At 37.2% G+C, this 12,868-nt stretch overlaps 1 protein-coding gene across 6 annotated transcripts in view; it reads left to right on the forward strand.

The window, feature by feature from the left end:
* Positions 1 to 12,868, forward strand: part of rock2a (rho-associated, coiled-coil containing protein kinase 2a) — a 234,846-nt gene that overhangs the window by 67,885 nt on the left and 154,093 nt on the right. For all 6 annotated transcript variants that reach the window (XM_051924915.1, XM_051924912.1, XM_051924917.1 and 3 more), the window contains exons 2-3: positions 1,611 to 1,692; positions 8,728 to 8,828. In XM_051924915.1, the coding sequence (XP_051780875.1) occupies positions 1,611 to 1,692; positions 8,728 to 8,828 (183 nt within the window). The remainder of the gene's footprint in view (positions 1 to 1,610; positions 1,693 to 8,727; positions 8,829 to 12,868) is intronic.

A 12,868-nucleotide genomic window follows, 5' to 3' on the forward strand; every position in this document is an offset into this window, starting at 1 on the left:
TCATAAATTTTTTTTTTAAGATGACTGTGTTGCAGTAGAAGAAGTCAAGAGAGCTTAACTTTCCTCCATATTTTGTTCCTTTATTGTTTAGTCAAAGATCACTTTGTGATTGAATTTGAGTTGATTAAGCAAATTTATCTTGCCGTGTGGTGTAGACTCCTTTGTGTAACAAATCTGGCACAGTATATGTTGTTCCTTATCAGACTCCTTGGAACCAAAGTATTCCCAAAGAGCTGAATTTGTTTTACCTTTCTTGGTGACCAAAGTGTCTCCTTCTTCTCTCTTGGCTCAAGCTGAAGTGAACTTACCACAGCCTTAAAATAGCAGCATAATTGCGAAACAAGATGCAGTATTGTACAATAATAATTTTATCTTGTTTTCATAACTGTTGCAAGGCAAAGTCATAATTGAAGTTAAAATTCATCTAATTGCCTAGCCCTCAGAAACATGTTCAGGCTTTGCTAAAATAAAATAATTTTTCATTATTTGACTTAATTTGTCCCTTTTTGTTAACTGGCAGCTTTATAATTTATATTGGATATTCAGAGCAAAAGCAGTGTTGCTTATTAGTTTGATCACACTCCACCTTTAACCTACCAAATAACTGACTTAATGCAGAAACAGAGAAGGCAGATATTTTTATTTTCTTTATTAGAGAATTATGCATAGCAAATGTGCATTTTTATTTTCTGATTAGTGATTAAATGTGCTGGGCATTACTGGTCAGTTAAAATATCCAGTTTGTTTTCTTGATATCTATCATAGAATGTGAGCTCCAGATTCCTGTGAGCTTCAGCATTTAAACAATGTGTACACTTAGTTAAGATCATCATTTAAATTGTAACTTTGACTCACTGGAACATTGTGCTCTATTTAAAACTGTGTTTTTACTAGCAAAATAATCATCTCAGGAAACACCATTTGCTCTGGCCTTGGCTTTTAAATTTTATTTTAAAATTTCTGGTATGTTAGCAGGTGAAATAGGTAAAATTTTTTTGCCATGTTTTATAGATTTCTCAGTCTCTGCATTCTTTTAACTGTAGTACAGCATTCTTTTCCTTAACATATTAGTGTGTGAAGACAGCTTGAAGTTGAGCAACTTGAGAAATCGGCTGTAGTATTTTACAGGAGGCTTTTATACTAGTTATGATGTCAAGGCAAAATTAGCTTTGGAAGCTTAAAATATCCAGTAGGAATTATACCTGGCTGCTTCCCGATGTCTCAAATGCTTGAGCTAGTACTTTCTCCTGAAGTCTTCAGAACCCCCTGTTTTGTCACAAATTGCAGTATATATTGATAATTCCATCTATAGAGGATTTGCATAGTGGTGCTCTCTTATTAGCATAAAATGCCTTTTGAGGGTTAGTGATTAGTTAGCCCTTTCTTTTAGCTTGACAGACAGATTAATTTTTACTTATGGTCTGACTTGTGCTGTGTTATTTGATTTCATCAAGAAGACTGAACTCTCATACAGGGTCACATCATGTGTATAATGCAACTTCAACTTATAACTTTGTTTTAACAAATTTCTGTTCAGGATATCTGTTTGCTTATTTTGCCACAGGCATTAAAGCATTTTAATGTATGCTGTTTTTTTCTTCCTTCTGTAGGATGCCATGAATGCATTGGTTTTAGATTTGGATTTTCCAGCCCTTAAAAAAAATGCCAACATAGAAAATTTTCTCAACAGATGTAAGTATTGTTTCATTTTACTACCTTAATCTATTCTAAAACTTTTATGTACATATAATTATTGTTTATACAATAATTTTGTAATCTACTGCAAAACATACAATTTTATTTATTTTTGTATGTTTTTATACAGTTCTGGAACTAAACTGAACTATCTTAAAAAATAAATCTATATATATTTAAAACGGAATTAATTTCTGTATGTTGGTGCATTACGTGAAAACAACCACAGCTATTTCTTCAAATCTTTTCAGTTACTTTTGGTATATTCTAACTTGCAATATAGGCTAATACAATTTTAGATTTTGTAATTATATGTATCTAGAAAAAAATTAAAACTGAGACAATCTCAATGAAAGTTGTCGTTATCAGCTGAAATATTACAAAATTAATGGCACTATATATCCACTAGATGACAGCAACAGGTCAGTTGTGTATTATTGGAATAGCATAGAGACAATAGTTCTTGTTTATTCTGAAATCTGTCTTGTGTGTTTTTTTTATTATGTATATGGATTGGAGTGACATGATACAAACCAGCCCACACCCACTCTAGGGTGGGGGGGCATTATTACTAGCCTGCCATGGTAACAATAAAGATGCATATGACTTTAAATAAACTATTTTTTCAGTGCACTTCTGTAGATGTTGGTTTAAGCAGGTGTCATATTTACTGAAGAACAAAAAGTTGCCATGTTCAAGTTTACTGTCTTATACAGTATAGGTCACGCTTTCTAGTCACTTTTACCACCTTTACAACATGCTCTGTCTTGGGAATTGTTAGATATAACACAAAAATGGATCAAGATCTTTGGACTGTGGATGTGCAAAGTAATCAAAGTTTGTAGTAGCCGTCTTTACAGTCATCCTCAGTGGTTGTTGCCTCTTTTATGTACCCAGAGTCTGTCATGAATTCTGAAGTTGAACGAACTTCCACCCTTTGCACAGAGCCTGTCTCACTTTTAATAACAAAGAAATTAAGTAATAGCAGTACACACTACATAGTAGTACTTATACTATGTGCCATGGATAATTACAACTTTATAATACAGTAATCCCTCACCTATTGCGGGGGTTACGTTCCAGAGCCCCCCACGATAGGTGAAAATCCGCGAAGTAGCGACCTATATTTATTTTATTATTTATACATATTTTAAGGCTTTATAAACCCTTCCCACACTCTTATAAACCTTTCTCACTCTCTTGTTAACCTTTCCCACACTCTTATAAACACTTTCTACATTCTTAAACACCGCAGACCAACACTGCACGCAGCGATCAGACGTCAATGTGTCTGCACTCGCTTTGTGAAGGGGGGCAGCTGAACTCACGCTGAGCAGAAATGGACTTTGTGCTGCTTCTGCCAAAATGCCTGCTTGTCGCTCTGCGCGTTCGGAAGGAGGAGGAGTGTGTGTGTGGGTGTGTGAGGGCTGAATGCACGTTCGCTCAAACCCCCCTCCCCGGAGGCGCAGTTCGCATTGTTAAGGGGGTGGGGAGCTGAATGAACGCTAAGGAGAAGTGGACTTTGTGCTGGCTTTGTGCTGCTTGTCGCTCTGCCTGTCAATAATTTAAAAGCCTGTACATCACCAATTTTCCTGTCTCACTGTCTTGTCTTGTGTGAAGTTAAAATGTTTTATAATAGTGAGATGTTACTCATATCCTTAGCCCGACATCCACATATCATATGTGTTAACAAAGTGTGTTTTATAAGTTTACATGTGTTTAAAGCATGTGGGATGGGTATTTTAAGGCTTAAACTATAAAAATGTTTATTTATATGGTCTTTCTATATCGCGGATTTTCTCCTGTTGCTGATGGGTCTGGAACATAACTTCCGCGATAGGCGGGCAATCACTTGTATTTAAAAACCCGCGAAGTCGTGAATCCGCGAAAAGTGAACTGCGAAGTAGCGAGGGATTACTGTACATCATTCAAGATGCACGTATGGTTATAATATAATTGCACATCTTTACTTTGATAATTTTTCATACACTGCAGTCATAATAATATTTCACACAATATTTCATCAAATTGTATGTAATATTGAATAATACCTGTAAATCTACATCGTATTATCACATCACAATGTTGCACATACATATTACTGTCCTTTCTTTCTCTACTGCCTGCCCTTGCCTCATCAGCATTACTGGACTGACTCTGTGGCTGCAAAATAACAGATAGTTGGAGCAGTGAAACTGTGAAATGCAGGCAGCATTTTATTCTTCCTGGGCAGTGAAACTGTTCAGCATTTTATTCTCCATGAACAATCATAGGAGGTAGCGTTTCGGTTGCTTTATACTTGAAACAGAAATTCACTAAACATCTTCCCTTTCTTAATAGGCTACACTCAGCCTAAGTTCTAAAGCTTCATGCTACTTTTTAAAGCTAGATAATGATGCTAAGTTATAGCTGCAGTATTTGTCCACAACGTTTTTCAGTGTGTTAATGTTTACAGTGTTGTCATGTGAAGCAATGCGCACCAGTGTCAGCTAGGCACATGTTAATAACACTAGAAACTCGGTGTTTTAGGCAAGATGACAGACTGTAGAGCCAATCACATTTGCGATTGTTGCTTGTACCTAGTGGTACTGAAGTAATGAACCAATGCAGTATTATAATGGATGACAACTTTTCTCAAATGTTCTAAATAAAGCTGATTTTCTGTACCTTACACTAAATCCTTCTCCACGTGTACCTCTACCTCTTTACCTAATCCTTCTTTTCTCAGCAACATCTTTTTTTCTTTTACCTTTGTCAGTTGTGAAATGTTTAAATGCATTGAGCTGGCTAAGAAAATGGATGGATAGTTTCAGTTTCACATGTGTGGGGTTGTACCATTTGGGAAGGAGTCTCCTCCTTTTCCCCTAGAATGGATACTTGCATTCGAATCGAAGTGATAGCACTTGGAGTGTGGCCACCATTTCATTGATTTACTAAATGTGTTTGCATTTATTTATTAGAATTTGAAAATATATATTTGAAATTTTACAAGGGGTGCTAACAATAGTAGAGGGCCTCATGTTTATCCATATATAAAGGATTACTGTTCTACATATTGTTCTTTGCTTCAAAGTTACTTCTGTTTCTTTAAATATTATACTTAATTTCAAAGTAAAAGTTTGTAATGGTTTAATAAGCTCAGAAGGCCTACATGCTAAATAATCCTAAAGCAATACATGGATTTCTGTTGTGATGAGGTCTTACATACATAAGCGTCAGTTTTGCTTTTTATTTTATCATACATTTTATCATTCTCGAGGTGACATAGTATTTTGCTGCCACTAGATGACATCCAAGTGCTATGCCAAATTATTTCATAGCCTAAAATTTGTTTCTCCAACAGAATTAACTAACTTCTGAAATACCTCAAGAAAATAGATATTTTTCTGTGTCAATTAGTTAATTTGAATGTAATAATTACTATTTTTAAGCAATTAGAGTGCACCTTAGCTTTAAGGGTCTTTGAATGCAAAATGCTATGTGGCTACATAGAGTAAGTTAATGAATCTCACAGCAACTGCATGGTCCATGGTCTACAGATTGCTTTATGATCCACAGCTTGGCATAACAAAGGTCACAAAATTCTAGAGAATGACTAGCGAGAGAGTGTTTCTTGCATGTTACCAGTTGTATTTTGTGCCCTATATTTAACAGGCTACTTCATGGTTACTGTGTTATAAAAAATGCATAGTATTAAAAATAACTGTATTTTAACACACTCTAACAAAAGATTAGTTTTTGGAACCTAACCCACTATTTCCCAGTTTCAATGTATTAACATTTGCATCTTCACTTTTTGCTTTGTTTCCTAGGAATGTAACGTCTGTGAAGGTTAAGGATTGACTGTACTTGCTCTGTTAAACTGAATAACATATTTCAGCACAATTACTAAGGTTTCCCTAATTACCAATTAGAATTATAGGTATTTATGTCTATGTATGCCAGGAAATTTGGGTGCTGAAAAAGTAAAGTGGTGGCACAGTGTTGCTTGTTGTAGGCAGTGTTTGAAGTAGACCGGAGCCAGCTGCAGGCAAAGCTTCAAGGAGACCCCTAACCTTTAATTGAATGTTAGTGTATCACAGCGCTTGTAACCCCAGCCCCGATATACCAATATACACAAGCTCTGACCTCTAAGGGGGAGCCCCCGTCTCTGTTTTGTTGAAGTCATACTCAATTGGGAGGAGGAACAAAACACAGACGAAGCAGATTACAGCCAGTAATTTGTTTCCACTTCAAGCACTGCTTGTTCCAAATAGGAATGTAATTGTGCTGTGTACATGAGACAATAAATCGGAAATAAACTGATTTCACTATGTATCAAAGCTGTACCTTATATCATTTTTAAAAAGCTGATACAATTGTCCTCCTGCATATGCACATCATTGAATGTAAGCTTGCAATACCAAGCAGCACTCCGCTTTATACACTTTTTGCAGGATGTCATTTGCCTTCATGATAAGAAGAGGCAAAATATGCAGTATAGCCAGTAATGATGGGTATCAGGTTCAGGTTGGGGAGCACTCACTGGTACTTTGTTGTTGCACCCACCAAACGATGAAACAGCTCGGGATCCAAGTTGGCAACTCCTTAGGCCGACGTATGGTTCAGTCCCACCCTTTGGAAATTATCGTCTATCTGCCGCCGCCAGGTGTTACACAGGGGTCCCCTTGGCCTGGTTCAGCCGTTCAGGTCCTTAACAATGAGGATCCTGCAAGCCAGATCACCCTCGTGGAATTGTGCCACACGGGCATTGTGCTGTACCTGATGCTCCCTCTCAATGCAGGTAACGTGCCTTTTTTGGGACTCCGTGAGCAACTGCTTGTTTGACATAAAGTCAAACCAGCGGTACCCAAGAGTTCTCGGAAGAGATACGATACCAGAAGAGTACAGTCACCTTCTCAGTTCACAGGATAGCATCCATGTCTCACAACCATATAGCAAAACAGGAAGCAGTAGGACTCTAAAGACTTGGACTTTGGTTGTTTTACATAGGTATCAGGAGCACTACACACCCCTTTCCAGTAACCTCATGACCCCCCCATGCTCTCCCAATCTGTCTACTGACTTCATAGGAAGAGTCACCAGAGATATAAATGTTACTGCCTAGGTAAGTAAACCTGTCAGTGCAGTCGACATTCTCTCTGCAGACAGACAAACTGCTGATGACTGTACCTAAGAGGTCATTAAAGGCCTGGATCATTGTTTTTATCCAGGACTCTCGCAAGCCCAGACACTCAGACTCCCTACTTGGTCTCTCCAGAGTCTTAGTCAGAACCTCCATTGACTCTGCAAACATGACAGCATCATCAGCAAAGTCAAGATCAGTGAATGTTGTGTCACCAACAGATGCCCCACTGCTGCTGGACTCCATGAACCTGCGCATCACCCAGTCCATGCAAGCATTGCAAACTCGTTTCAAACAGCCAGCCTGATCTTGGTGTCTGGCCAAGTCCAACCTCATTTTCCTAGTAGGTGGTAAGCTGGATTTTCATAATAGCAACAAGTCTGTTGTCAGAATTCTCAAACTGGGCAGTTCTGTAGGAGCCTCCAGTTTCTTCCCACGAGGATGTGATCGATTTCTTTCAGCACACCACCAGTATTGGAGTACCAAGTCTAGCGATCTGCAACCCCTGACCTAGAACATTTAAAAGGACGAGCCACGGCCAGCCAATTGCTCACTCTTCTGTCCTCTCTGCCCCAGCCATTGCTTCCGAGACAGTGAACCTGCTTGTCAAAGAAGCCTTAGTGTTCTTTTAAGCTGGAGGGTGGAGCCGGAGCACGTTGTTTGCCAGTTGCTACCTGTGTGCGTGTGTGCTGAAGATAAACTCCCATTGAATAAACCCTTGTGTCTGTTCCTGCCTGTGAAACCCTGTCTCTTGTGCAACTCTATGACCCAAGCTTAACAGTATACCCTGAGTGAATAACTACAGACTTTTATAATGAGAACACGTGTTACCTTGACTTGACGATGTTTAAGCAGTTGCATTTTCTGTTTGGCTAATTCCGGTAGCATCATGCTAGAAGGCTGCACTGAGTATGTTTCAGCAGCTGCTTTCTTGAAGCAGCCAAACACGCTGCACTGGTTCACATTTATATACTGTTCTACTTGTGTTTTATGAGGTTGGTAGTGTTACAACCTTTACATGCAGCCGTCTTTGTACATACATTGCATTTAGCTGCATTATCATTACATTTACTAAAGTGAGCCCTCACTTTTGAATGCTTTCCTCAATCTTTCACGATGACTGGAGAGCACAGAATGTAAACACACAGCTACCGTACTAAAACGTGATCACCTGATGCCTGCAGTGTCATGATCATTAGAGGATGATTAGGAATTTAAAAACGCTGCTAATGCTAGAAGGAATTAATATTACAGAAATACCAGTAGCAACATTGTTGTTCCAGAAGCTTATTGATATTTTGGTACCGACCAGTCTAGAACTGGTACCACTTTAACATTGGTTTTCGATACTCATCCCTAATAGTCAAGCCATGATGAAACACAATACATATTTTCTTATGTAATAAATTGTAAAGTACAATATATAACAAAAATATTGATTAAGTAACAAGTTACTACAGGATTATTTACATAATTAATTATTTTGCCAACAGAGTCAATTCTTAATTTTTCATAACAGCTTTATGAAAAACAGCTTTATACCTTTATGAAGCACCTTCCAGAATGAGCTTTGTTTGATAGACTTGTTTAATTGCTAATAATGATTTTCATTCTGTCAGGCTTAAAAAAAAAAAAAAAAAAAAGTAACTTGAAAGAGGAAATATATGAAAAGTGCCAACAAAAGTAGTTTATCTTAAAGAAATGCATATCTCAACCTCCCATGGTGTTTATACATTATCTTAGTTCCAAATTCTGACCCAATAGGTTTTTTTTTTTAAAAGTTACTATAAAAAACATTTCATTTGCTTTCTGCATCCTTGAAGATTCCTTAAATGCATTCTTGTGTTTTTAAAATTCTAAATAACTTCTGGTTTTGTGAATTTTTTTTTTAATATTGGTGTTAAAAGATGAGAAGATTATAGCAAAGATTCGAGAACTTCAGTTGAAATCCGAGGACTATGAAGCAGTGAAGGTGATTGGGAGAGGTGCATTTGGAGAAGTGCAGCTGGTAAGAATAAGCTCCTCTTTTTTAAATAAGAAAAGTATTTTAATTATTCATTTTTTACTAAAATCTGTTAAGTAAGTGTAGTTGTCTAAAGAGATGTACTTAGTTTAATTGGATTTGAGTAATTCAATTTTTCTAATGTACATAAACGTCTTTATTTGCCTTTATAATTTATTAGTAAAGGTTTAGCAGGAAAGATGCCTTAGATTCATAACAGTGTCAGTTATATTTTTGTTTGCAGATGTTATATCGCCTGAACTTCACCCACAATACAACTCGTAATGTTTGTCGTGAAGGGAATTGTCTTACAATCTTGTGGTCCTTTTCTCAATAGAATTAGAAGTAATGCCAAACAAGGGGAGAACGAACAAGTCATGTACAGGGTGTCACAGGCAGGAGACTAATTTCATTGTGTAATTTTTCAGTGAGAAAGACTAAAATTAATTTAGAATGAGGAGATGGGAACCTCTGGTTTTTGTTGCTTTGCATAACATTTCTTCCAGGTGCTTCTTTTCTTTGATAGAAGGATTATCCTACCACATATTGACTAAGAAGGTCAAATCATTTTAATAGCAGTCCTTCGGAACAAGTTCTCTCTGAGCTGTTTTGACTGTCTTCCAAAATGAAGTTATCTGTGTGGATGGATTTGTTGACCTTCCATGTTAGAATATTACAAATGTTAATGACCAGTAATTCTCCTTTACCTCTACAACCTGGCCTTTAAGTAACAGTATTATTTTGCTTTAAGTTCCACTTTGAATTCCTTTTGTTTTACAGTAATCCCTCCTCCATCGCGGGGGTTGCGTTCCAGAGCCACCCGCGAAATAAGAAAATCCGCGAAGTAGAAACCATATGTTTATATGGTTATTTTTATATTGTCATGCTTGGGTCACAGATTTGCCCAGAAACACAGGAGGTTGTAGAGAGACAGGAACGTTATTCAAACACTGCAAACAAACATTTGTCTCTTTTTCAAAAGTTTAAACTGTGCTCCATGACAAGACAGAGATGACAGTTCTGTCTCACAATTAAAAGAATGCAAACTATATCTTCCGCTTCAAAGGAGTGCGCGTCAGGAGCAGATCATGTCAGAGAGATAGAGAAGAGCAAACAAATCAATAGGGCTGTTTGCTTTTAAGTATGCGAAGCACCGCGGCACAAAGCTGTTGAAGGCGGCAGCTCACACCCCCTCCGTCAGGAGCAGAGAGAGAGACAGAGAAAAACAAACAGTCAAAAATCAATACGTGCCCTTTGAGCTTTTAAGTATGCGAAGCACCGTGCAGCATGTCCCTTCAGGAAGCAGCTGCACAGAAGGTAGCAACGTGAAGATAATCTTTCAGCATTTTTACACGAGCATCCCTATCGTCTAGGTGTGCGAACAGCCCCCCTGCTCAATCCCTCTAGGTCAGGATCAGAGAAAGTCAGCGCAAGAGAGAGAGAAAGAAAAGTAAGTTGGGTATCTTCTCAGCCATCTGCCAATAGCGTCCCTTGTATGAAATCAACTGGGCAAACCAACTGAGGAAGCATGTACCAGAAATTAAAAGACCCATTGTCCGCAGAAATCCACGAACCAGCAAAAAATCCGCGATATATATTTAAATATGCTTACATATAAAATCCGCGATGGAGTGAAGCTGCAAAAGGCGAAGCGCGATATAGCGAGGGATTACTGTATTTACATTTTATTCCAGGTTGATTTAGTCTGTACCATTTTGGATACCTTGGTTTCTGTTTCTTTGTAATACAAGATGAACCACATAACTATTGGTTGCTGTTATAAACACTTGAGTACAATTAATAATGTGGTATATCTATTGTCACATTGAACGATTTTGTGGTGTTCTTTTAGCTTCACCATCTGTTTCCTATCAGTAAAGACATTCAAAAGAAAAATAACACTGGGGATGACCGATACCCATGTACAGTATATCTGATATTATAAGTTAATATAGATGTCAAAGAAGTTAATGATGTCTTAGTGATGTGTTTACATTATTGGGAACTGTTATATTCCAAGTGCACTTTAGACTAAGAGCTTGTTGCTCCAGTAACTTATTATGAGATTCATCAAGGTGACTAATTCGGATCAGGTAATATTAAATTCCTGTAGATATTTTGCATTTGTAAAGACATGATTAGAAATATATATAAAAATAGAGGGCAAAATAAGTTTTGGCTTATATGCACCCCTTTAATTTTCTTGGCGAAGTGGAATATGCTAGTTAATGTTCACTGCATCAAAACTGCATTAGAAATAATTCAGCTTGTCTGAAGGTGAGTGGGATTTGGATACATGAGCAATGTAGTCCTTGGCAGACACCTTGTCCATTATAGAGATGCTTATTTTGTTTTATAACTTCTGCTGTTTAGCTTTGGTTCTTTTGTTTTCTCACATTTTTATGTGCTTTTTTAAGTGCTGCTGCTTGTTAACAAAGGTACTGATTTTAAAGGGATGCATACATATGCACACAAAAAGTAATATAAGATTTCACTGTATCAGTAATTTAACACTAGAATCCCTGAAGCCTATGAAAAAGCTTGTAATCCTGTGCCACACTAAAATTCCTTCACATCTTTCCATTAGCATCTTTTGTTTTGTAAATGTGTTGATCACCACAAGCAGCCAGCTATTCCATCCCCCCACCATTGGAGCTCAACTCAGGCAACAAGTCCTCCCAGCTCAAGGCTCTTCACCTGGGTGTGAGGTGCCTGTAGGATGAGAGAAAATGCGAGAAATGCAAGAAATGTTGAACACATACCTAAAAGCAGAAATTTTTTCATGTTATATAGTACGACACTATTTTGTCGTGAAGGTACACGTTTAACAAAACAAGTGCATTTTTATTCAAGAATATAACCGAAAACAAAGAAGTTGAGTTAGGGTACGATGTTGACAGAACCGCTTGGGTGGTGCAGCAGTAAGAACTGCTGATTCATAATCAAGAGGTCGCACGTTTGATTCCGGCCACTTTTTTTTTTTTGTTTTGAGTAGTGAGCTGCTCTTATTGTTACTATTATACAATAAAAACATACATTTGATTCGAGTCTGTAAGAGTCGTGTAAATTTATGGTACTTGTAAAAGTTAGCTTTATTTTTCAGTTTTATTCTCTCTGTCACGTTCATGCTCCCCCTGATCTGATGCTGCTTTTTTCAATTAAAGACATGCTATAACATAGGTGAACCTCAGATGAGGATGAGGGTTCTACATCGGAGAAAGAGAACAGAAGCCCTCCCCAAAAGAAATGTCCACCCACATATAAGAATAGTTTAAAGAGGTGGTCATAACAAGCAAAGGATTTTTTTGATAGGACTTAAACTATTTCATTCATGTAGTTTTAGTCACTTATGACAGAGATGGAATTTGAGTTCCACAACAAAGCCTTTCCCTAAAGAATACCATTTAATGCTTTCTGCAAGTTTTTTAAAACTCATTTGATCAGTTTTAATCTGCCAGAATCAACTGTACATGTAATATACAAGAAAAACAGTTTTATAGGGTAAAATACCTGCTATTAAAATGAGATCCTGCCCCAATTTAAAGGGGTGGTCATGACAGGCAAGGTATTTTTTTATATAGGACTTAAACTATTTCATTCAAGTGGTTTTAATCACTCATATGACAGAGGTGAAATTTCAGTTACACAACAAAGCCTTTCCCATGGAAATTTTTTTTTCTTTTTTTTTTCACCCCAGAAAATACTACCAGAGTAAATGTTTAAGAGCAAGGGACCACATATGGCGAGAAAGTGGATTAGTACATTTATTTTAATTTGTCTTTTAAATGTCTTTGTGTAGAATTATTGGGTGTCAAGTCATTAATTATTATTTATAATAATTAATATTATGAAAATTTTACTAAACCTGTTTTTCCATGTTTCTTTGTTGATGAGCTTCCATTGAAGAATGTATTGGTAACAAAACATATACAGTGATCCCTCGCTATATCGCGCTTCGCCTTTCGCGGCTTCACTCCATCGCGGATTTTATATGTAAGCATATTTAAATATATATCGTGGATTTTTTGCTGGTTCGCGGGTTTCTG

Source organism: Erpetoichthys calabaricus, chromosome 3 (assembly GCF_900747795.2).
Source record: "Erpetoichthys calabaricus chromosome 3, fErpCal1.3, whole genome shotgun sequence".
Taxonomy (NCBI): domain Eukaryota; kingdom Metazoa; phylum Chordata; class Cladistia; order Polypteriformes; family Polypteridae; genus Erpetoichthys; species Erpetoichthys calabaricus.